The sequence below is a fragment of the Brienomyrus brachyistius genome, chromosome 4 (genome assembly GCF_023856365.1).
Source record: "Brienomyrus brachyistius isolate T26 chromosome 4, BBRACH_0.4, whole genome shotgun sequence".
Classification (NCBI taxonomy): Eukaryota; Metazoa; Chordata; class Actinopteri; order Osteoglossiformes; family Mormyridae; genus Brienomyrus; species Brienomyrus brachyistius.
The window spans coordinates 9956624-9982682 of record NC_064536.1 but is presented as its reverse complement, the minus strand read 5'-3'; the positions used below and the strand labels follow the sequence as shown (position 1 = coordinate 9982682).

At 44.7% G+C, this 26059-nt stretch overlaps 1 protein-coding gene across 8 annotated transcripts in view; it reads right to left on the bottom strand.

Annotated features, from left to right (window-relative positions):
• Positions 1 to 26059, bottom strand: part of LOC125740738 (complement C1q-like protein 3) — a 58477-nt gene that overhangs the window by 25256 nt on the left and 7162 nt on the right. For 5 of the 8 annotated variants that reach the window (XM_049012311.1, XM_049012315.1, XM_049012310.1 and 2 more), the window contains 5 exons: positions 19397 to 19517; positions 17698 to 17816; positions 16796 to 16878; positions 16491 to 16605; positions 7977 to 8109 (listed from right to left, as the gene is read on the bottom strand). In XM_049012311.1, coding sequence (XP_048868268.1) covers positions 7977 to 8109; positions 16491 to 16605; positions 16796 to 16878; positions 17698 to 17816; positions 19397 to 19517 — 571 coding nt within the window. Of the gene's footprint in view, positions 1 to 1407; positions 5299 to 7976; positions 8110 to 16490; positions 16606 to 16795; positions 16879 to 17697; positions 17817 to 19396; positions 19518 to 26059 lie in introns of those variants that run through there. The other 3 variants (XM_049012316.1, XM_049012317.1, XM_049012312.1) reach the window with 2 other exon arrangements.

Here is a 26059-nt window from a genome sequence, read left to right as displayed (position 1 = left end):
GATCCTCTGCCTACAAGGGCCCCTGACCCTATAGGGAGGGCGTTTGGCTGCCAAGGGCCCTTGAATTGTGGTGGTGGTGCTGGTGGTGGTGGTGGTGGTGGGGGGGGGGGGGGGGCCCTCGCGAACGTTTTGCCCAGGGGCCCACACAACCCATAATCCGTCCCTGATTAAGACGAATCGCAGAAAGTACTTCAGGGGTGCAGGATAAAGTGTGTGACTCTGCACCTGGTCGCCAAGCTTCACTCCATTGTGTGCGAGTCTGACAAGGAGAGTGATTACAGGCAGTCCTTGGATTAAGAACATCTGACTTATGGACAACTCATACTTACAAACGGACTGCCATAAAGCCTGTTAAAACACACTATGTATACATTAAAATACACGTCAGCAACAGGGAAAGCACGACTGAAAGCAGTTTATCAATATTCTACATATTGGAATACTGTTTACTTCCTTGTAGGGTGACCAGGTGACCAATCAGAAAATGAGACATTGTAACTAGCTGGATCCAATCAGGGAAAGGCCATGTGATGAGTAAAGACCTAATTAGGGCACATTTAGAGTCTGTGTTTTCACTTATCCACTCTTCAGTGCTAAAATTTAATTTTCATAAGTATATGGCTCTGAGAATGTTGTCAAAAGTTTCTATTTTGGGGGGCTGAAAACTCCAGGGTAGCGAAAACTGAGAATAATATCTTTGTTTTTAAATTAAAACATAACAGAGTGGCCATAGCCTAAGTCACTGCTTTTGTTCCCTTGCAGTTCCCAGCACACCTGTAGCAGGTATTCGGTGTTCTTCTTTGGCTGGGGGCTGGGAAGGAGCAAAAATGTCCAGTGTCTGGGGGTCTCTGAGGATTGGATTGAGAAACACTGCTGTAAGTGAAACAGCCAAGAGTTAGAACTACTTTGATTTGTAAATACAGTGGAACCTTGGAACTCGAACGCCTCTTAACTTGATCAACTCGGACTTCAAGCAGGTCTGTTCAATATTTTCGACTTGTACCTTGACCGAAATCTTGGAACTTGACCACTCCTGCTAAAGTTTCTATGGGCTGAGACCTGTTCATACTGTATATACTAGGTTGGTCGAGAAAAATGTAACCGCAACTCGACTGAAAACTTGGAACAGGACAAAACAAAACATGCCTGCTAAAACGTACAGACATGGATCGAGATGCATCTCTGATGGACTAAAACAAAGGCAAACGGGCAAACCGGACTGGCATGCCGACACCTATGAATCGTGGCACCTCTCGACCGAGTTCGATTTGTGAAAGCTGTGTTCCTGGTGTGAATTTTTTATGCTTGTGTTTTGTGCTCTAGCCCCTGACCCCCCCCACCCCCCCCCCCCAACAAATGATCATAACCCAGAAGTGGTGGGAGTGGCCTCCCTTATTTAAAAAAAATCAATCAACTGATCAAACTGTCAAACTTAGTGAGGATTGACTGATGAAGGCGTGTGTCTCCAGTTAGCCAAACATAATGACAGAATGGGAAAAAAACCACAAGATTTTGAACAGGCTGATTAATGCAATTTAATTCTTGGGTCGCCAGGAACTGGCATTTATGAGAGTGATAAATCTGACAGCAAACAGAAGTATAGATGTGCTTTCCCACAACAATGATGTGTTTGTCCCACAATATAATGTACAGCAAATCAGTAATGAAAACTGTGTATCTTACTCATTAAAGTAAAGAAAATCACTTACAAAGAATTACCTAATACATAAATATGTAAATGGTAAGTAAATGGCCCCAAAGCATACTGTTTCCCCATTAAAACAAGTACAGCAGAATGTATTTGGAATGGGAGACATGTTATGCATTAGTATAAAGAAATAGGCCCAGAGATGTATGAATATTCATGAGCTGAATTAGCTGCCCCCTGCTGTGTCACCATGTCACATATGGGTTAAATGCAGAGGACACACTGGGCAGCTGTGCACTGTGTGCTGTGGTGTGTCAACAATGATCAGTGATCACCTAATATATTATTATAAAAATGATAAATATACAGCTTTCCCCATCGCGGATTTTGGGAGTTTTGCAAAAGCCACAGACGGCACACAAAGGCCTGCAGGTGAAACTCATGAATAACTCACAGATGCATAAAATATATGTACAGTGTTAAACTGGAGGATGGCAAGAAAGTTTATGGCAGCCTCTCCCATGGTATCTCGCAATGGTCTTTAATTTCGTGTTTCTCCTATCATTTCGCTTCGTTTTTCCAAATGGTGGGGGACTTGCACTCCTAACCCCTGGGATGTGGAAGGGTCAACGCATGCATGGAATTAAGACTAGTACCTAATTTCTGCTACAGAATTAGTTGGACCAGTGCTAGTACAAGTGCCATTTCTACTAGAATAAGACCAGGTTAGACGGGGAGGCAAATTATGCACAAAGCAAAGCAAATAAACATTAAATAAACATTAAATAACATAAAACCCATAGCGTTCATGCACTTTACTGCAGCTTTTGGCTTTGTAGTCAATTTTTATTTAGACACGAACACAAATATCAAAAACATTACATTTAATTAAATTGAAAATTAATTTGAGAGCTCAAAATAGCTAATTCAGGACACAAAACAGTAAATAATGAGAACATTTTAAGGATTATGTGATCTTGGTTTAGTATTTTGTGGGAACTTTAAATTGTGTGCACGATTTAATACAGAGGAGTCCTGGGAATACAATTAATTGGCTTGCAGTTATTAAAACAACCTCTGACCCATTGGACCAACATGGTAATAACCTGTCTGTAGCTTTCCGAGCTGCACCACAGCTCCACTGTTAGCACTGAGGTGGAGCTCTACCATACTATACCTCATTTTCCAATGCAGTGGTCCGTCATTAAATCAGGGATACAGGATCCGAATCCTATACAGTAGGATTAAATGTGCCGATGTGTCCTGTACTATTTTGTGAGTTTCAATGAGACTGCAGCTCTCTGTTGCATCTGCTCTGACAACGCCATCAACTTACCCCCAAGAGTGCTGAGAACTCGGAAGCTACAGTATGCTGCAGGACTCTCTGAGGAGAGTAACTGGGATCCCTTTTCCATCCAGCTGCAGACGGCTCTGACCAGAAGGTATTTTTGTTTGTTGTTGTTTTTTCGACAAGCATGGGAGAGCATGAATAAAACATGGCGGGGAGTAATATCTACGGCGGACCCACAGCAGAATTTAGGAGACATTAAGAAACAATGGGGCTTCTACACCCTTCCATCAATCCTGAGCATCCCCTTCTGTTAGGCTAATGAGCTGCCCATGAAAAATGCATGTCAGGTGGGCAAACATTTGAATCTGCCTGGGCCTAATAATGCCGGCAGTAGGCGCTTGAAGATGATGGTAACTCTAATCCCACCACAAGGATCTCCCACCCCAATGAACAATTAGTCTAGAGGCTATGTGGTACTGTATTACATGGGTCTGCTCCTTACTCACTGTCAGAAGCACTGGTCAGTATCCTGCTCTCTTCCAATTCAGATGTTTTGAGCTCATTACTCCTTCACATTAAGCATACATTTTTCACAATGTCACCCTCATAATTTCTAATTAAGAAGCTGTTTATGAGCAGGTGCGTATGCACACACAGAGCCCACACACAGAGCCCACACACAGTCTCATGCTCCTATACTCACACATGTTTACACACCCACAATCCTGCCATCAAGCCCTCAGCCACCCTCCTTGAAGTACCCGATAACTATTAATAGCATGAATTGCCATTAAAAGGTTTCATGTTATCCTGCATTGGCAATCAGGTAATTGAGCTTGGCCAGTGTTATCTTGCTCTGAGATAATTAGTTCTGAATGTTATTTAAACAGTCATCATCTTTGATCTTAGAATATAGGGCTCAGAAGTCTTTTTAATTCAGAGCCTAGTTTGTGCTTGGTTTAGCTTGGTTTACTTTTTTTTTTTTGTAACTCTTGGCTTTTTGTCTTGGTTGTTCATGGCCCCGATTAGCTGGAGTTCAGCTGGTGGTGTGCTGGATAACTGGTGACTTTATAGGCTTGTTGTGGTTGTTCTGGTTTTGTGATTCAGTCCCATTTCCCAGCTAACAGCAAACATTCCCAGAACTTTCATGTTATGTGGCAGTCTCCTCAACGACTAACGAGGGGCAACAAGCAACAGGCGTGGCTCATCAGTGCCACATGAGGGAGAAGACGGGAGAGTCAGGCGGATCTGATGGGCTGGACGTCATATTTGGTGAGTATGCTTACTTCAGCATACCTATCTGTTCAAATGACTATTGTACACCTCTTTAAGAATCTTTTCTTTACTGGCCTCAATGCTCTAAGTTGCTGGTGAGGTAAAACAAATAAAAATACAGCAGCTAAATGGCATTCATTGGTGTAACGTTTGCATTATAAACTTGTTTGATAACCAGCATGAATGTGGTTCTTCGCGGTATTAATGTGACAGCTGTCTGGCTGAATGTCTGATTACAGTGATGTCTGCGGTTCACGAACACAGTCCGTTCCAGGAAGTGGTCATGAACCAATTTGTATGAGAAGCAAGTCCGCTGTGTGTGCATCTTGCAGTTCGGAGTCTTACAACCTTGTGTTTCCGGGTTGGGTGCTGGATGGGTGCTTGTTGTGGTCCTTCTACTTGCATTGCATGTGGCACATGCGGGGCATGTGGCACATGCGGGGCATGCTGGGAAATGCGCCCTGCTGGTGCTACACTAGTATAAAAAAAGGAATCTGGATGAGGAATCTGTTCGGCAACCAAATTTTGTATTTGTATACTGTATATTTTTCACGAAATTTTTAGTCGTGAACTAAATTGTTCGTAGACCACAACGTTCGTGAACCGCAGGCACCACTGTATTTGCAGGTTAAAAAAGTGGTGTGTGTGTGTATGTGTGTATATGACCTCTCACCACCGTTATGTATCAGTTTGCAGAGAAGTTAAAAGCACCGCAAACAATGTTCTGTGTTTCCTGAGAGGATGTCAAAGACAAAGCATCCAGTGTGTAAAACGTACGACATTTAGTAGGTACTGAAACACCATGAAATTCATGACATTTGTTGTATATTGACAGTGTGAAAAGTGCAGAGTATACTAAGAGAGGAAAAACTATATAGCATTTATTGTTCATTGAGAGAGTTTAAAACATATAGAATTCAATATGTGATGACACTGCGTAAAGCACATTGTAATTAGTGTGTTCTGACACAGTATTAAGTGCATGATGCTCAGTGTGTTCATTTTGAGGTCTGTCCCATGGGTGCAGTGAAGCCTGCTTCAAAAGATGTCTTCAGTTCATCGAAATACCCAGGGAGGCAAACTTCTGCCAGGAAAAAAGAAATGAACAGAGGAGAGAAGTGTACCAACACCGCCTCCTCAAAGTCTGCACTGAGTTACAAAGAAGAAGCGGAATGTTTACAGAACCTTCTAGAGCTTACCAAATTAGAAACTATGTGCAAAGCATGACCAAGTTCTATCCAACAGATACTTGAAACTCACCTCAGTTTTAATGCATAAGGACCCAGTGGTACAAGAGAACCCTACAGATACCTAAGCACATGAGATCTGTACTTCGACGGACTGATCAAGGAGAAGATATTGGCATTGCAATCATTCATACCAGGGCTGAATGAAATAATAAGGACAAAGAGTAAAAAATTCTCGAAAGCGTCAGCATCTTTTCTGATTATATCGACAGCATTTAGTTTTGCCTTCCTTTTAAAAAGAAACGTTTTAAAACGATGTGCACATGTTGTTATGAGAATTAAAACCAGTCGATTTGCAGTCCCCGGCTTCACAAAAATCCTTAGCACAAGAAAGTATTCTAAATAATCGTAAAATTGTTTCATTTTTCATAAATCAGCCAATCAGTCACAACTCAGACAACAAAGTTGCATCATTTAAAAAAAAAAATTATATAAACGATATTGGCTTAATTGCATGAAGTTTTGTTCCACAAAACACAAAACATCCTAACCAATGTCCTAAAATGAAATAAGTCTGCTGTTATTAGTTGTTAGTTTTTATTACATGTTCCAGCATGACTGTGCCCCAGTGCACAAAGCAAGGTCCATAAAAACATGGATGGGCGAGTTTGGTGTGGAAGAACTTGACTGACCCACACGGAGCCCTGACCTCAACCCCATCAAACACCTTTGGGATGAACTACAATGGACACTGTGAGCCAGGCCTTCACGTCCAACATCAGCGCCTGACCTCACAAATTCTCTCCTGGATGAATGGGCAAAAATTCGGACAGACACACTGCAACATTCTGTGGAAAGCCTTCCCAGAAGAGTGGCAGCTGTTATTGCTGCAAAGGGGGGGGATCAACTCCATGTTGAGGCCCCTGGATTTAGAATGGGGTGCCAGAAAAGTTCCTGTGGCTGTAATGGCCAGGTGTCCCAGTACATTTGTCAATATAGGGTATTTTAGGATACTATTCAATCACAGCTCAGCTTTCAACAAGATCATCCCAGAAAGGATGGTCTCCACACTGCCTGACCTAGGCTTCGGCCAGCCAGTGGGATTCCTAACTTCGTTACTAACCACCCTGCAACATTTAGGTTATGATCTTATTTGACACGCTGGTGTAGCCTAAGGCTGTGTGCTAAGCCCTATGCTCTATACCATCTACACCATTCAGAATAGTGCTCAGAGAACAAGCTGGTCCACCATTAAGTCCAAGGAACTCATCATGGGTACTGAGATCATCAGAGGGCCTCTCTGCAACCTCACCATACTGGTTAAGAAGGCACAACTGAAGCTGTACTTTATCAAGACACTTATGACACTAAGTTTACCTGCCCAAACAGCTGCTGGTGACCTTTTACTGCTGCTCTATTGAGCATGTAGTGACATGCTGAATTTCAGTACACCATCTACTCTTCGATGGTAAAGAACACTATATGCTATACAAGGCTGTCAGCTTTGCCGAGAAAATCATAGTGATCCATCTCCCTGGTGGACATATCTATCACTAATACCAAGAGGCACCTACTGTAGCTCACCTCTGCCACCATCTCTTTGTACAGCTACCATTATAACACAATAATAATAATAATAATAATAATAATAATTTGTGATGAATATTTGCATCCGAAAGTTCAATGCATATTAAAAAAATTGATGCATATATGCATAAATGCAGACATAAGCATGGTGTATGCACTCTGTATAGCCGTCTTGTAAGAACATTTGTCTTCATATAATTTAAAGTTAAAATGGGAGTCAAAGGTAAGACCCCAGAGCAAGGCAAAGGCAGTCATACACACCTGCATGTGTGTATGTGTGGTGGGTGGCAGGGTGTCGGTGCATAGCAGGAGTAGCCAGTGCTCCATAACACGCCCCCTCTTTGTTGCCTTACGTGCCCCTACCCAGTCTTACATGAGCAATTATACCCCCCACAGAGAGTGATTCAGCAGCCCTGCAGGGAGGTATTCCTGGCGGGGGGGCTCCAGGCCGCTAAACACAAGCAAACATTTCACTCGGTAAGCAACATGGGGTTAACATGTGCCTGAGATAATTATTTAATCGGTATCATTCATCCGGATATTTATCGTTATTTATCTACGGAGATAAAGCTTCTAGATCATTTTCATATTTAGGCTGATGTGTAAGATAACCCTGCGTGAACAGCTGGTGTTTCGACTTAATAAAAGTATAGAGTCTTAATAAAATGTATAGAGATCTAAATGGGAAGTATCATTCCAATAACAACACTGCAGAAAGGCTGAGGGGTGTCATGTAGCTCGTTCCAACCAGCCCACCACACCACATGCTACTTTTAATGTGTACTCAGTGTCAGTCTGCTTTCTCAGTGGTCAGTTAGTGTTTTCTGAGCATGCCTAGTGACGGTCCACTTTCCCAATCTGCTTAGTGACAGTGCTTTTTCTAAGGATGCTCAGTGACAATCGTAGTGTGTGCCTTACTCTGCTTTCCCAATGTGCCTATTGACCTGCTCTCAATCGCAGCAGCCACCAATAGGCAACGATCACTTACTACTTGAAAGTCTCAGAGCGGATGTATTCAAAGACGTCCGATGTGCCCAACTCCAGCTGTCTGGCAATGGGAATCACCCAGGGGTTGTTCTCTGCCTTGAACACATGCTTAGGGCCTGTCAGATCCAGGTTACCTGTGGAAAAGGTCAGGTGTAAGACACTGAACGGGACGCAAAGAGAATTTGCACAAATTTGCAAGATATTCGGATGTGAATTTGACAGATCAAAAACTTTCACACCGAACACGATGAGAACTTTTCGCAACAGATTGAGGAATGAAAAGAAAGAAATTTTCAAACTGGCAACATGCACTAGTGACAATGGTATTTTTTCTTGTTTCTTTTGAGTCACGAAAAGTAAAAGGCGATTGTACTGGATACATCCAATCCTAAAAGACCTCCAATTCACGATGTCAGGTTCAGATAGTAGGTTCAGGATAAGCTAAATTAATTTTGAAAACATGGCAGCATTTAAATCTATTATCGGTTAAACAGCAATAGAGAAAAAACAGCTTATTATTTTTAATAGATTTATATTGGATATCAATTATATAAAAATATGTTTATAAATAGGGCAGCATGGTGGTGCAGTGGTTAGCACTGCTGCCTCACAGCAAGAAAGTCCTGGGTTTGGTCCTGGGTCCTTTCTGTGTGGAGTTTGCACGCTGTATGTGTGGGTTTCGGCTGGGGACTCCAAGTGTCCTCCCACGGTCCAAAAACATGCAGGGCAGGTTGATTGCTCTGAATTTTATTTGCCCCTTGTCATCATTTGAGAATTGATTCTAATGTTAAAATACAGTTTTGTTGCTTTGCAATTTAAATGTTTACATTCTTATAAGGAGCAGGGTATGGACTACGATCAGGGAGAGCAGCCAATAAGTGAGGAGAAAGGGGAGGCTGCCCAGATGCTATAGGCCAATGGAATAATCATTCTGCCCATCAATATAGGCTAGTGTTGTAAACAAAAAGAAAGGTTTCCTCCAATCGAAAAATACTCATCACATGCAAAAACTGACATCCTATTGGTCATTCATCTTTCAACGCAGCTAAAGCTGCACCAAATTAAAAAAAATTGCTGGATCACAACAATCTGAATTTGTGTTCCAAGTGGTTGAACAGGCATTTTGTAGCAGTCTTGACTGTGTTGCTCCATTAAGAAAAATGACTTAGAGACAAGAAAAACACACCTTGGTATACAGACCAAATTCGTGAGCTTAAACAAACCACACATACAAACCACATAAAACCTAAGTGGTGTATTACTAAGTTTTCCAGATTCCCCACTAGCTCTAGATTGCACCACTAGCAATTAGTACATTACATCATATGATACCCCAGTCTTAAAGATGAGTGTATGTCACACATTCACTCAAAGTTGTTGTTGTCAGATCCATCCTCAAGAATAAAAATCTGGATCCCAATGATTTGGCGAATTGCAGACCTATTTCTGACTTTTCAGCTATCTCTATATATATATTTTTGCAGAGTTTAGGCCAAATCATGGTACTGAAACCGCACTTGTAATAGTCATGAATAACGTGCTTATAGCTGGTTATGATGGTTGCATATCCCTGTTGGTCTCATTGGATCTAAGTGTGTTCATCTTGTACACGCTGCCTTTTGGTGGTATTATTAGGACACACAGTGTGAGTTTTCATTGTCATGCATATGACACGCAGCTGTACATATGTTTTAAAACAAATGTGTTATCACAGCTGTGAAAGACTGAGGAATACTTGGCTGAAGACAGGAGCTGGATGGCCAGTAAATCTCTGTTTGTTATGCTCTGACGTGTAAAGAGGAGATGAAATTGCTGGCTCCATTTGGGCAGACAACCTAGATCACAGCAACCATCTCAAAGCATTGGTTGTTATTCTTTTTCCCCAAACATTTACATACACATAAATCTGCAAGTGCATGTACCAGTTCTCACTGTCCCTATGCATCTTTCTCATTGGATGATTTGTTTCTCCTGCTTGGTGCATATTTGCGCAAATGGCCGCTTCCAGTATAACTGAGTTTGTACTGAACGATTTTAGCCCAGATTTTACGCCACAGTTTTTGGAGATTTCAGACAAAACCCCCAGATCTGAGGCAAATCGGTGTGCGATCGGCACTGGCATATCTGTGAACTGTTCACGAGACCCGACGAAGTCAGCGATGCGTTGCAGTGGACTGTCAGGCAGGCTAAATATCTGAATTCTGTAAGTGTGAAAGGCGCTGTGACTGGCAATGAGTGCGGCGATGACCGCCAGCCAAGAAAAGCACAAGACATGGGGTAAGGCAAAGCCCAAGGTAGGAGTTTAGAAAGGTTCAAAAAGCCCAAGGTAGGAATTCTCAGCCTAGATAACTAAGCATCACAGGGTGTGCTTATGTATAAGGTCTGGTTATGTATAAGGTCTGCTTATGTATAAGGTCTGCTTATGTATAAGGTCTGGTTATGTATAAGGTCTGCTTATATATAAGGTCTGCTTATATATAAGGTCTGCTTATATATAAGGTCTGGTTATGTATAGGGTGTGCTTATGTATTAGGTTTGCTTATGTGTAAGGTGTCACGATATCCGTCGGCGGTAGCGGCGCACGGGTAAGGTGATGAGCGGAGAGGCAAGCAAGCAGGCAGACTTAGGGCAAACGGGGATTTATTGGGAGGACGAGGACTCGGGAACATGGCACGCCGACTAACATCAATGACAGACCACGCTAACAGGTAAGACCAGGACTTAAAACCAGACAAGACTAATCAAAGTAAGCAGATACAGCAGGGTACAATCAAGGAAATGCACGTGGGAAGGCAGGGGGCGTGGCACACACGAGGAGCGGACGAGCCGGGCATGACAGAGCCCCCCCCCAAAGGCGCGCTGCACCGGGCGCGCCCAGGAGGAGGCGACGAACGGGACGAGGGGACCAAGACCTGAAAAACAAAACCCAAAACCAAGAACAAAAGACCGGGAACTAAACAGAGAGACAGAACAGGCACAAAGACAGGACCAGGGACAAAACCTGACAGAGGACGGGGAACACGGACCGACAGAGAAAGAGAGGGGACACAGAAGGAACAGGCGGGACACAAGGGCCAGGAGTGAACGGAGGGCACAGAGGAGGACGGGCAGCAAAGACAGGAGGAACAGAGCCGGAGGGAGCAGAGAGAGGTGGGACAAAGGCGGAAGGAGGAGAGAGGACCGAAGGGACAAAGGGAGGAGCGAAGGGAGACAAGGAGGGGGAACAGAGGGGAGCCCGAGGGAGCCCCAGCGGGCGACGGGAGGCAGCCGGAGGGGCCGCAGGCGGCCGGGAGGCCGAAGCCGGAGGGGACCCCGGAGGGGCCGAGGAGACAGGGCGAGGGACCCGCGGAGGGGCCAGGGAGGGAGCAGGAGGGAGCACCGGGGAAGGGGACGAGGGAGTAGGAAGGGGCCAGGGCGAAGGCCCGGAGGAGGGGGGAGCCGCAGCAGGCGGCGACGTCCGGGAAAGGGCCGGAGGTAAGGGCCCCGCAGGCGACCGAGGAGCCGCCGTCGGGGAACCCCCAGGCGACCGACCAGGACCCAGAGAGGGGAGCGAGGCAGGGCGACGAGGCACCGGAGAGGGACCTGCAGGCGACAGCCGACCCGGAGGGCCAGGACCCGCAGGCGCCAACCGAGCCCCAGCGCAGGCGAGGGAGGGCGAGCCAGGGGGCAGGGCGGGCGGGACCCCAGCCCTGCGTCTGTGTCCCCTTCCCCTGCGGGACACAGACAGGCCGACCCTAGTTCGGGGTCGATGTCGCCGGGGCGAGGGACAAGGGGTTACGAGTTCTGTCCCCGAGGGGTCCCATTCCAGCTCCTCCACCTCCGAAGAGGGAGGAGCTAAGATGGAGTTGTCCAGGACCACCTCGGGGACTAGGACAGGGACTGGAGCTGCTGCAGGCGGAGGGGGCGCCTCTGGAGCTGCTGCAGGCGGAGGGGGCGCCTCTGGAGCTGCTGCAGGCGGAGGGGGCGCCTCTGGAGCTGCTGCAGGCGGAGGGGGCGCCTCTGGAGCTGCTGCAGGCGGAGGGGGCGCCGGGACAGGAACACGGTCAGGCCGCCGGGGCGCCGGGACAGGAACACGGTCAGGCCGCCGGGGCGCCGGGACAGGAACACGGTCAGGCCGCGGGGGGGGCGCCTGCCCGGGAGCTGCAGCAGGCGGCTGCTGAGGGGGCGCCTGCCCGGGAACTGGAGCGTGGTCAGGAACTGGAGCGCGGTCAGGAACTGGAGCGCGGTCAGGAACTGGAGCGCGGTCAGGAACTGGAGCTCGGTCAGGAACTGGAGGTGGCTGCAGTGGGGGCGCCGGCCCGGGAGCTGCAGCAGGCGGCTGCAGAGGGGGCGCCTGCCCTGGAGCTGCAGCAGGTGGCTGCAGTGGGGGCACCTGCCCTGGAGCTGCAGCAGGTGGCTGCAGTGGGGGCGCCGGCCCGGGAGCTGCAGCAGGTGGCTGCAGTGGGGGCGCCGGCCCGGGAGCTGCAGCAGGTGGCTGCAGTGGGGGCGCCGGCCCGGGAGCTGCAGCAGGTGGCTGCAGTGGGGGCGCCGGCCCGGGAGCTGCAGCAGGTGGCTGCAGTGGGGGCGCCGGCCCGGGAGCTGCAGCAGGTGGCTGCAGTGGGGGCGCCGGCCCGGGAGCTGCAGGTTGCTGCAGTGGGGGCGCCTGCCCGGGAGCTGCAGGTTGCTGCAGTGGGGGCGCCTGCCCGGGAGCTGCAGGTTGCTGCAGTGGGGGCGCCTGCCCGGGAGCTGCAGCAGGCGAAGGCGGCAGCGCAGGCGGCGGCGGCTGCGCAAGCGGCGGCGGCTGCACGGGAGCGGGGTCCGCCGGCAATGGCGGCTGCACGGGAGCGGGGTCCGCGGGCGGCAGGAGCGGAGGGAGCTCCTCGGGTCCGGCCGTTGCAGCGAGCAGCGGAGGGAGGTCCTCTGTACCGGCGATCGCCGGTTTCTTTCTCCCTCGCTGGCGCCTAGCGGTGGCGGGAGGCGGCGCGACGTCCGTAAAAACGGACGGCGGAAGAAAGGCCTCCGGCTCCGGGTATGGGTAGAGGAAGGGCTCCTCATCCTCGTCCTCACTGGAGAACCAGTACTTCCACACGGGATCGGGGTCGCGTGTGGTCAGCCTCCGGGCTGGAGGTAGGGCGGGTACTTCCCTCTCGTCCCCTGTCGGGAGCCAAAGCCTGGAGAGCGAGCAGGCGCCGAGACGGATCGTCTCCTGCGGGACTCTCCTCCTCCCTCTCCGCTTCTTTTTGGGGTCTGTCATTCTGTCACGATATCCGTCGGCGGTAGCGGCGCACGGGTAAGGTGATGAGCGGAGAGGCAAGCAAGCAGGCAGACTTAGGGCAAACGGGGATTTATTGGGAGGACGAGGACTCGGGAACATGGCACGCCGACTAACATCAATGACAGACCACGCTAACAGGTAAGACCAGGACTTAAAACCAGACAAGACTAATCAAAGTAAGCAGATACAGCAGGGTACAATCAAGGAAATGCACGTGGGAAGGCAGGGGGCGTGGCACACACGAGGAGCGGACGAGCCGGGCATGACAGTAAGGTGTGCTCATGTATTAGGTTTGCTTACAGTATGTATTAGGTTTGTTTATGTATTAGGTCTGCTTATGTATTAGGTTTGCTTATGTATTAGGTCTGCTTATGTATTAGGTTTGCTTATGTATTAGGTCTGCTTATGTATTAGGTTTGCTTATGCATTAGGTTTGCTTATGTATTAGGTCAGCTTATGTATTAGGTTTGCTTATGTATTAGGTTTGCTTATGTATTAGGTCTGCTTATGTATTAGGTTTGCTTATGCATTAGGTTTGCTTATGTATTAGGTCAGCTTATGTATTAGGTCTGCTTATGCATTAGGTTTGCTTATGTATTAGGTTTGCTTATGTATTAGGTCTGCTTATGTATTAGGTTTGCTTATGTATTAGGTTTGCTTATGTATTAGGTCAGCTTATGTATTAGGTCTGCTTATGCATTAGGTTTGCTTATGTATTAGGTTTGCTTGCTTTTCAAGGGAATTTATACAGCCAGGAGAAATCCATTTCAGTATCATTAACCTCTCTGAGAAAAATATGACTAAAGAATTGACTAAAATTAGACTACAATTAAACCTGATGGATGGATGGATTGCTGAATGGATGGACTGATGGATTGATGGATATTATTATTCCAGACATGATGTTTTGTCTACAACAGACAATAAATGAATCCGATAACCCAAATGACAAGACAAATACAATATAACTTCAACAGAACTCTTTAGGCTCTACTGTACATTCTATGAAGTTTGGATATTTTAATCACTCATCATTATGGTCACTGCTCTCACTGTCTTCTTTTATGAAAATCTTGTTGATTTTCATGCTGGATCCACAAGAACAACAGTCCAGGTGTTGCTGTAAACTGAGCTTACTGCTATGAAGGGGGTTTGTTCTAGTAGGACCCAGGGGATATGTTGCTGGACACTCTTTTGCTTAGGAAGGGACAAGGTATTTAACCTTCACTATCCCAGCAAGATACAAGTGAAGATTTTGCTGTAGAGCGAATACAAAAATTCTCTTGGTTCTGCTCAGCAACTGGTAAACGAACGCTTTAGATGTGAGGACTCAGCCATACATGCCATCCATCTTCAGTTTGCTTATCCTGATCAGGGTCAAAGGTGGGGGGGGGGGGTCCTGGAGCCTAATCGCTCTGTATAATAGGAGGAATTCTGGACCTTCTCGTCCTGGCACTTGTCATCTTTCTAAACTACTGCATCTCATTACTGACTATAGGCTACAAGCTTGTATTGTCAAACCTCTGCAAATATTTCAAAATGTGGTTTGTAAGCCAAGGCCTCCTGAAGATTCCATCACCATACAGGAAGTGTCACTCAAGGCATGTCTTCTCATGTGCAGGTCTTTGATAGTGGAATGAACAAACCATCTACATCCTATCATCACAATCACTTCCAAACTTCAAGAATTGCCTCTAGCCCCCTAACTATTGAATGTGCTTGCAAAATATGGGACTAATGGTGTCCCATATAGATCTAAAATGGGACGCTGCATTTTACTTTTTCAGTTCAGGATGATCCCATAACAATACAGGACAGCTTGTATCTCTGAATACAGGATGGGTGGCAAAGTCATCCTCAAAGTCATTTGCTAAAACAAGATTACCTCTCTGGTTAAATGGTATGTTTTCCAGAGTTTTCTTAAGCACCTGAGATTGGATGTACGCTTCAATGTTTATTGGGATTCCTAATTCTTTTACATACTTTTAGTAGTAAATCATCACCACGCCTTCCCAGGTCTTCGTAAAAATGATTATATTTTCTGAGATTTACATATTATAGCCAGCTGAGTTCGGAGTGGTGAGGACATTTCGCACTGCTCCTACTCGGTCAGCAGAGTTACAGTACTGAAGTGGAGAGCGAAGCGCAGCGACTACAGGGCCAAACAAAAGGAGGGATGAGAGTGAAGACTATTGCTACACAGCTAATCAGTGCTGTACTGTTAGTCACCTTTGCGCTGTTATGCGTCCGGGTGATTTAAACCGGAGAGCCCCCCCCCCCCAAATAGTTTTTCTATAATAGTTTTTGTAAGTACTTGAACTTTTATTTTTGTGTTATATGCATATATACATGTCACATTTAAAAATCGCATCTCAAACCCCCTTATTTATCCATTGTGGCTCTTTGTAAATTTGCTTTAAAAAGGTTGCCAAACTCTGGCCTAGTTAGACACTTGTACTTGCACTAATGTGTTAGCTACTGTACCTCAGGAACCATACAGACACTTTTGTAACGTTCAAACCGCAGTATCTCAGCCTGATTGCAGTTTCTCGGAGTCATTTCCAGTACCTGTTTTTAGTCCCTACTCCAGACTAGGTAATTATCATTGACCACGATCTGCTCTGGAGTGGTTTACAGCGATAACTTATTGATTGGTTGATTACCAACATGAGCCCTGACTTGGAAGTTAATTAAACGTGTAGGGAAGTAGCAGAGTAAAAATTGAGCATATATGCAGTTAGTTCTGTACATAAATTACAATACATTTGTGCTCTAAATTAATTTGATAACCAATATACTTTGTGTAATATTGCAGCTGCTGGCGGTGAAATTTGCCTCATTAATGGAATAACATTACATAATTTTTTTATTCTGTGAAAAATGAAAGATCAATCTTCTCACCACATTTAATATGCATTATAACTTGTGGCACATCATATAAATAAAATATAAATTAAAGTCCGTGGCCCATTCTGATCACGATTATTCTCCCCAATAACTAACAAAACTCCTTGCTCATCCTCCATTGTTTTGGGGTGGCAGTATAGTTTTGTATAAAATTGTGTTTAACCTACAAGCCTTTTGCATCTCCCACACTCGTATAGCATAAAGGTCCCAGTTCCTGTTGTGCGGTGTGAAAGTGACATATGAATGTGGCCACAGCCCAGGAACTTGTAACCAGGTACCAGGTTCCGGAACTTCAGTGTAAAAGCACCCAAACTGTATAGACTTTTCTGTAGTTTGTCTGTTTGTTATCATTACCTAACTCAGGAGGGAGAATGCTGAGCCAATTCCCTTGGATGTGTAGCTCCTTCAGCTGGGCCAGATCTCCTACTTCCTTGGGCAGGGAGATGAGGTCATTGTCCCTCAGACAGAGCTGTAGGGAGCAGGACACAGGAACACACACGACATCATTAAATTACTGTGTCCTGGGTCAGACAAGCTAGCGTGAACCAAGGTACAGCATTCAGTTCCAGTCAATCCACAATGCCACACTCCATGCCAGCTGGCAATCATAACAAACAGCACACAACCTAAATGAACTGCCAGTGAGGTGAAGCACTCACTATCTGTAGCCTGTTGAGCTTGCCGATGTCTGGAGGCAGGACCTTGAAGTTGTTCTCACTGAGGTACAGTGCCCGCAGGGTGACTACAAGCAGAGAGACACGTAAGCCCAGAGACACTGGTGGAAGCGTCGGCTCTGAGCTTGGTTAACAGCCATGCATGCACCCTCAGATTAACCCCCCAAAGATCACTATAAAGGTTCATGCCCTTCAGAACATTCTGTTTCTTTTGGTTTAATGCAAACCTTAATGATAATGTTAGTGTTAAGATAAAAATGACCCCTGTACACAATACTGTTTTGTGGGTAATACAGATTAGACAAAGCGGTCTAAATTAAAAATGATATAAAACTGGTATCAGAGACATCATTTTCCTGTATATTTATCACTGAGTCTCTTCTTCTAAAACATAAAGTGCCATTTTTTCATTGGCAAAGGATTTGTAAGCCTCTGTGCTTTTGTACGGCGAGCCAAACGCTTTGTTTCCATCCTCTGATTCCTTTTCTCTGCTCATTAATCAGATTTCCTTCAGAATCAGATGCAATTCTGAAGTTCTGCCATCATCAGAATTTAAAAACGGCACGATGAATACGGAGGAAGGGAATCAAACGACCCTTGATTACATTTGAGCCGCGGTTTCATTAAGTGATTACTATGAAACACATCTCACTCAGGGATTCTGCTGCATCGGAGGGTTAGTCAATGACCTTCAAATGAAATAATCTGAATGAATTCACTGTTCTAGTAACAATGTTGCTTTTATGTGCTGGAAGAACAGGTAAGAATACGGGGTTACAGGGTAAGAGTAAATGAGGACCGTAGTGTGTGTAGTGCACTGGAGGAGGCGGACAGATTAGCAGCAGCAGAGAAGAAGGAGCAGTGCCATCTCTGTAAAGGAAACTCACTGATGTAGAAGAAGCTGGCAGGTAGGGAAGCTTCACTCAGATTGTTGTAGGAGAGATCCAGGATCTCCAGGGCAGGCAGAGGACCGAAGCCCTGTGGTAAGGCACTCATCCTGTTCATGCTGAACACACACGGCATGGGTCAGTGGGGTGTCAGCCCTACGTACCACGTCACACACTGGACATTAGCCGCTATTAGCCTATTAGCTAAGTTTCACATATAGGTAATGCTCTCAGCGCTCAGTTTCGGGGCAGATGCAGTGACGAGAAGCCTGCAGGATTTGCAGGGTGTGCTGAAGAAAAATCCGGCTCACATACTTAGTGGCCTTGTGAAATCCCATGACAATGGATTCTGAGGTTTATTTACAACACATTCACCTGTTACAAAAGAAGTGGTGAATATACAGCTCTGGAAAAAATACGTATATATTTGCGTTGTAGGTGAATGCCTACAGTACTTGCGTGCCAGTTATGTCAATCCCTGTACATAGGAATTCTTTGGTTTCTGAATATCCCATTTTGCTCCCTGGTAAAAGTGAAGGATGAGGTGCAAACACAAAGTCAGTCATTTTATTCAGCACCACTGGAACAGTTTTTATGGTTAAAGACCTTGTCTAAGTGCCCAATGGCAATAAGATGACTCTACTGTCCATGAAAAACCTCCCACATAATTTTTTTTATTTTCCCTCATTCGTATTTAAGGGTAACCGCATATAAAATATAATATCAAGGCATATTCCACTGTGCCTGGAAATCTCCTAAGGGGCCAACTACTTCCACGGCTGGCTTTCAGTTATATAGCAAATCTGCACAAACTTTGCACTTTACCACTTGCGGGGAAGTGGGAATCGAGCTTTGGCAATCAGGGGCAAGCTCATTCGCTACTACTACAATTAGCGTCAAACGACTTCCTTGTTATTTAATGTGACACAAGCTGGCAATTGCTGAGTCTGAACACTCACGCTTGAATGACTATGGATTTGAGACAGAGTGACCCTGCTGTCAAACAAAAGAACTTAACGTAAGTCGTTGCTAAACCGAGATGGTAAAATTACAGTTTAAGGGGAAGAACAATGGAGCCTCTGATTGGCGGGTAAGATGGTCCATGAGGTGTGGGCTACGTCCTCCATCTCATGTGCAACTTAATTGTGGTGTGATGCTACAATTCAAGAAGGGGCTGATTGTGAGATGGATAGCTGAGGAGTCCACCTTACAAGCGAAGGCAGGCCAACAACCTCCACGTTATTTCAGCGATGGTTCTTTGGAACTTGTGCTGCATTTCAGTGTTTACTTTTAAGTGACTTTACTCTCTGGGGCCTGGCTGAAACGACCTCCTTAGCTTAATATGTACTGTCTCAATCGTATGTTTATAGCTAAGCCATTAGTCCCGCTGTCTCAGTCTTGAGATAACGTGCAAGAGACAGAAGTATTATTTTATATATGTAAACATTGCCAAGAATTGTATTTTCTTAATTCATTTTTAATATTCTTATTTTGTATTGGTTACTGGAATATACCTATTAAATACATTGTGGTCGTCCAAGCAAACATCCTGAAATGCCACCATAAATGTTACACGGAATGGGATACCAAACATTTATGCTGAGGTTTTGATTCCCACACATTACAGATTGAAGCAGTCGGCTCAACTCAGCGCAAAACATACTAGAAGAAAAAACTGCAAGGATCATAGGACACCCACCCCAGGTTGAGATGCCTCAGCTTTTTCAAACTGCTGAACTGGCTGGGCAATTCCTCAATATAATTGTTGAAGACATTCAGCACCTCCAGGTTCCTCAGGTCAACAATGCAAGGGGGAAGGTCTGGAGATGGATGGAGTAGAACAGGCAGGCAGAAAGACAGAAAACTCAAAGAGTAAATGGCCAAACACAGCAGAACCAGCATGTTCATATGGTCATAGGTAAGATTCACCCCCCAAAAAAATTGATTGGTATGTATTAAGGTGGAATTTGACACAGAGGGCGTCACTAATAGCCAATCAGAGGCCATGTAAGCCGTTTATGGCATCTGTAATCCGCCTGAACATAAACTTGCTGTAAACATAATGAGGCAGAGAACAGAAGGGCAGTGAAACTGCCTAAGGCACTGTTTACAGAGAAATGTGTCAGTGGTCAAATGCTACATAGACGATTTGCACGCACAGCATTACCACGCCACAAAGCACAGGAAATATGTCCACAGTGTCATTGTAGAACTGCCTGCCACGATCATGTGACTTAATCCTAAAGGAAAATCTTTACATTGTATTTTTTATCATGATAACTGTTCTTGGCCATATTATCTAGCCCACGTGTAAATAAGTATCCATGTCTATAAAGTTACGAAGCCACCCGGATCATTCATAAAACGTGGCCATTTTGCAGCGAGCCAAACAGTGAAAGGAGGAGCAGGTGTCAGGCTGTGACACGGTGGGCCCGCCGAATCCGCACAGGCTTTATCATCAGCATTATCGTTCGCATTTTATATATTTTTATTCAAAGTAACTTTTTGTAAATTACAACCATCCACTGATTTTCAAAAACTCTTTTTCTTTTTTTTTTTTATTATATTCCCTCTACGTTATTCAGGAGACTCCTATGAAGAACAAGATTAAGCACTATGTGACTCCGGGTCCCTGCCCTGGAGCCAGGCCGTGGGAAGAACACCCTGCCTGATCTGAACCCAAGTGGCGCTCTGTTATTGGGCTTTTGTGTTAACCACATGTTTGAGCATAAGGGTGCTCATTGGTTCACCTGGCACCAAAGCACCCCAGGCCGCAGCTGGGGAATCAATTTTGTAATCACATTATCAGATCTGCGATCACATGTCTTGGACACTCAGGTGAAGAGAGGATCTTAGCCGTCAACTGATCACTATCTGGTGGTGAGTTGGACCAGATGGAGGGAGAAAGTGTTGGATAGACCTGGTAGACACAAACGCAGAGTAAGAATGCAGTGCTCAATTTTAAGGATTTTTCCAGGTTATCCGTAAAGCAACCTCCTCGGTAACTCTAGCTTATGTGCCTTTACATGAGGTTGCCCTGCAAAAAAAGACTACTAATTCTTCAGGATTGATTTTGAACTTATATGTGACCCATCACCACGAAATGAGTCTTAAGTCGCACTGGTAGAAATACACCCATAAGACTCATTTCGTGGTGATGGGTCACACATGAGGTAAGACCAGTCTGTGCAGAGTTAGCAGCTCGGAGGAAGTTGCATACTGCTTACCTAATAAGCTCGACAGCAAAGATGCAATTTATGTTAAAACAGTCCATGCAGATTTTATTTACAATCTATAACATTCACTCCTTTGCATCCTTTGACACAAAATGTATGAAATGATCAAACCCCCATGGGGTTGATTTGAAAGAATGACAATTTTTAACAAAATTTAATTTCATTCTTTCCAATCTGTTAAATTACAAGTTTGACTTTAAATCGTATTCGGCTGTATGATCAATATTCATTAGATCATCATCATCATCATCATCATCGCTGGGAATTGCAATCATCACATCATCAGGTTTGAACGTCAGAACCATTACTCTGCTGTTTGTAGATATATGTATCACTAACATTGGATGTCAAAAATGAAAAAAATTCATAACGATTTTCCAGTGCATACAGAGATGATTAGCATTGTCCTCTAAGCTGTGCAGTACCAGAGTTCATTTGTAGAATGACTTTTTAAAAAAAAAAAAAAAATGTTTTATGTAATACATACTGTTTTTATGTTACAATCAATGCAAAAGTGGACTCCCACTGCCCCAACTGGTGTTGTTCAAGGGTCAATTGTATGTATTTCAAATTTCAATACATATGGCCAAGTTGTAAGACACATTTATGCATAAGGATCAGATGTGCCGTGTTTACTGTTTGTAGTGAAACACTAATTTACTACGTTCGACATTGCTAATTCTGGCCAAATCATAGAAAGAGTTGCCACCCGTCCTGTATAAGCATCCCAGTAAGGGATGATCCAGTATTATTAGGAATGGGTTACAGCCTTAATTATAAAAGCTTAAAATTGAACTCAATGAAGAATTGTTTGGCAGTTAAAAGAGCCAGCTCTTACTGCTGAGCTGAGCCAAACGGTCTGGCTCACTAAAAATAGCTGGAATTCCCATTGATACCCACACAAATGAACTATCCGGAAAACTACATCGCAGGTGTGCATAAAACATGTGACAGGTACTTAAGATGTACAAATTTGATGTGTACATTCTGAGGGTGTCCCCTAATGTACAACCTACGTATGCATGTATGTACTCAAGCAAATTCATCAGTGTGACACTGGTGAGGTAGACTGATGATGCAGCAGGCAAGCAAAATATATGCAGTTGGCTGAATGGATTGTGTAGCGATGCGTGGACTGACGAGATGGTGATTGATCCGATCATGGATGTATGGTTTTATGGGGCAGCAGTAAAAATCAATAAAGGGCCCTGGTATATATTTTTCATGATTGTCCAGTGGGCTATTGTCAGTGCCTATTGTTGTTGCCTAAGAGAAAATTTGGTCATCATGGACAACCATTAAAGTCTAGGCACTCAAATGTGCCGGGAACATCTGGCAGAAGCCCCTGTCCGGGAGATCTCCAAGTCCACCACTGATAGAACTTCTCTTGAATCCCAGTGGAGGCTGGAGACATTGAACTGAGGTAGCTGTGCAGAGCTTTGGCCATAAGGTTGTTGGTGCTTGTCACGGTAGCAACCTCCAAGCCCGGTGCTGGACACCAGTCGTCAAGGGAGCCATCAGGCTGAAGAAGGAGGCCTTCCTAGCTTACTTAGCTTGTGGAACTCCTGAAACAGGTGCTGGCAGGCTAAGCAGGATCTGGCTTTTGTAGCTGTTGTGACAAAAATTTGCGTGTGGGAGGAACTCGGTGAGGCCATGAAAAATGAGTTCCAGTTAGCCTTGAAGAGGTTCTGGCCCAAAATTATTCCAAATAAACCAAAAAATATGGACATTAATCATGAGACTCATTGTGTCATGTGGTAGGTTTTTTTTTCCTGATTTCCAGTCATATGGTGGTGACAAAAGTGCATGTGAGCAAGTATTGGGGAGGGGAGACAATTGTGCTTGGGCACGGTACAAGGCAGACAGGCCTTCTATGACTACCTTCTAATTCCTCTCTGTTCTCTGAGAAAACAGTCGATGAGGATTTCTGAGATAAACTGCAATATGTATCAGCAAAATGCTCAGCAGCGGTGGACTTACTAACATGGTAAGTCTGTAGGATATTTGGAGGGCAGAAGATGGGACTAGAAAAAGAAGAAGCAAATATGACAGATTTGTGATCAGGTAAGCAAGCATCGGCTGTTTTAACATCATGAACTGGTGGGCCTAAAGACAGCATCAAATCAAGAATACTGTATGTCCATGTTCACAAGCGGGGCGTGACAAACTGAGCAAGGTTAAAGGAGTCAAGAAGATATAAAAAGTCTTTAACCAAAGGCTTAGAAGTGAAGCAGACATGAATGTCAAAATCACAGAAGAACTGGGCACTATACAGGATAAGAAAGTGGAAAACTTCCACAGTTGAATTTAGGGCATGTTAAATGAATCTTAAATATCTGGAGTTCAAAACTTGCATAGTTATCGACTGACAGTGCTCAACACTTGAAAAGGATTTGCTTTGTAAACAGTCACTAAACCTTCACCTCTGCTTGTAGCACATAGGCAGATTAAGCCTAGTTATATTCAGACAGTAAAGCTTCACCCAGTGGGCTAATATTGGCCACCAATAGCTGGGTCTCAATCACAAATAAAAAAAAATCCAAGTCATAGGTCAAAAAAAAAAAATCATTTACTCGTAAAAGGAAATTTATTTAGAATTTTATTCTGTATCACACAAAGCTCGGTGACATTGACACCCTGCAGGTTGATGCTGAGCTTATGGAACCAACTCCTCACCTCTCTGCCTCTACAGTTACTAACCTCTCACTGGCCTGCAAGCCGAAAGGACGCAGCCAGGCAAATCCAAATCACAGGCCGTGTTCAAGCAGTTTCAGAAACAGCCTTGCAGGAGTAACTAATGGATCTGCAGCGAAATCTATTTCTGTGAAACATCTAATATGCTTTTTCTTCAGGTCCCTTCAGCGGCATGTAAGCGAGACATATGCCAAGATAAGAGCAGACCCCCGCCCGTGGCTAACGAATGAGACAAGTCTTCCCTGCTGCTCTGTGGGAGGGCAAGTTAGATCAGAGTATGGCTTCGCTTGAAGGACAGCGAAGCACAGCTCACAACTGCGGACTGCTTCACAGAAGAAGCTCTGTTAAAAAAAAAAAAAAAGACGACAGTGGTTATCACTAGACCATCTCCAAAACCCTGGCAGCAGAGAGGAGGAAAGGCTCAAACAGACCCAGGTAGCACACATATGTTGAAACGACATTGATCAGACAAAAAGGTCGAAACAACGTTGATCTTCAATCTTTCACTTTATATCAACATTGAATCAAGGTTCTGCCACCATCGGTTTTTCAATATTGAAAATCTAACCAAAAATTTATTCAGTTTCAACGTTGATGATTTAACACTGACCATAATTCAGCGCATTTAACTATGACTCGATGCTGAAACATTAACATGGTGATATCTGGGGAGATATTTGAGAAGTGATTAAGAATCGCCGAAGAACACAGGTACTGTAGCTCCATATTTCTTACAGGTACATGTAGAAAAAGAAAAGGAAACCTACTGTATCTGCTCTCTGCTCATTAAAACATGCAACACTAATGTGACTCTACAATGAAATGTTATTAAATAATGTAAGCAATGAAAGACGTTTGCTCTATAACGCCACAGCGCAACACACTGCACAAACTACATAACAGACTCTCCCGAACCGAAACCCAAAAGTAATGTAAGGACAAGATTTCTATGGTTCGCTCCAGAAGCTGCAATACTTTAATAGGCTACAGCCTCTGACATGCATGGTGAAGAGAAAGAGTCTCAAATTAAATCTGCAGCCGAATCCACCTTCCGTAAAATCAACATGCCGTTTTCAATTTCGGCTGAGCAAATTACTACATTTCTCCAGTTGTTGCTGCAAGATGAGTGGGTAATGAAACTGCAGTGATATGAACAGCAATTAATTAAAAGGAGAAGCCAGGTTTGTCAAGGTTAATGATACATGGCAGGTCCCAAGCAGCAGCTGACTCACCCGAAGGGAAGAGAATCCCAGTCAGGCCCATTCGAAAACAACGGAAATGCTGAAGCTATCTGGGACAGATTTAAGCAGTGTCCTGCTTCAGTGCATCGCAAACATCAATGCGTATTCAGTAAGGAACACTAATGGAAAGAAAATGACTAGACAACAAGAAACAAGAAAAAGTCATATCAAAACTCACACTTGTAACTGTTTGCAAATCAACCAAAAATGAATGTCGACTTAGAAACTGAGCGACTTATATACGTAGATGGGTCTTTGCTCACAGCACTTCTGCATGTCTTGCTTTGCTTAAGGCAGAAATTGTGTATGAGTTTGTGTTTTGTTTTTACTTGTAAATGCATGTAAGGAAAAGTACTAATGATCTCTCATGATTCATACATCCAAGATGGTGCCAGCACAACACATGGCACACTCACACACCTATGGGCAATTCGGTAATACCAATTAACTTCAGCACACTTTTGGAATGTAGGGGGATACCACAGCACTTGGAGAAAACCCCATGACGTCACAGGGAGAACATGCAAACTCCGCACGCACGGAACCATGGCAGAGACTCAAACCCTGATCCCAGAGGCGTGAGGTGACGCTGCTGACCACTGCACCACCGTGACACCCCATGTCCCAGAATTATTGGTTGGTAATTTGAATACAGATAGCAAATTTGTATCTGGATTGGCCAGAGACCTGACTTATCGTTTGCTGTCATGGAAAACTTCCGTCAAGTTCTACCTCATCCTGTCAGGAGCTCTTCACGCGCCAGGAGATCGTCAACATTTGTTGGGGAGGGTCTTTTGGGGTATAAAGGGGGAGGGGGGTGGTAAAGAACTGCCCTTATTTGTATTTGAGCTACCTTTCAATACCCGGTGTATGTCTACACTGTATTACATTATATTATTTTGCTTTTCACTACCCCATCATTTTGCTAAAACAAGACACTGCAAGTGGATTCCTTACATGCATATGCAGTGCATATGAATGGCAGTGTGATCCAGATTTGCTACATAAATCACTGCGCTTGCAGATACTGTAGCACCAGCGCTGTGAGATCTTACCCTTTCCAGTCTCATCAGTATCTTAATCAAGCACCATTACCATCAGTGGGATAATCATCTCATTGGTTCTATTTTTATATTAATTTTTATTCACATCATACGATGCAGGGAACCTGTTTTAATGCTGTTCTTTATT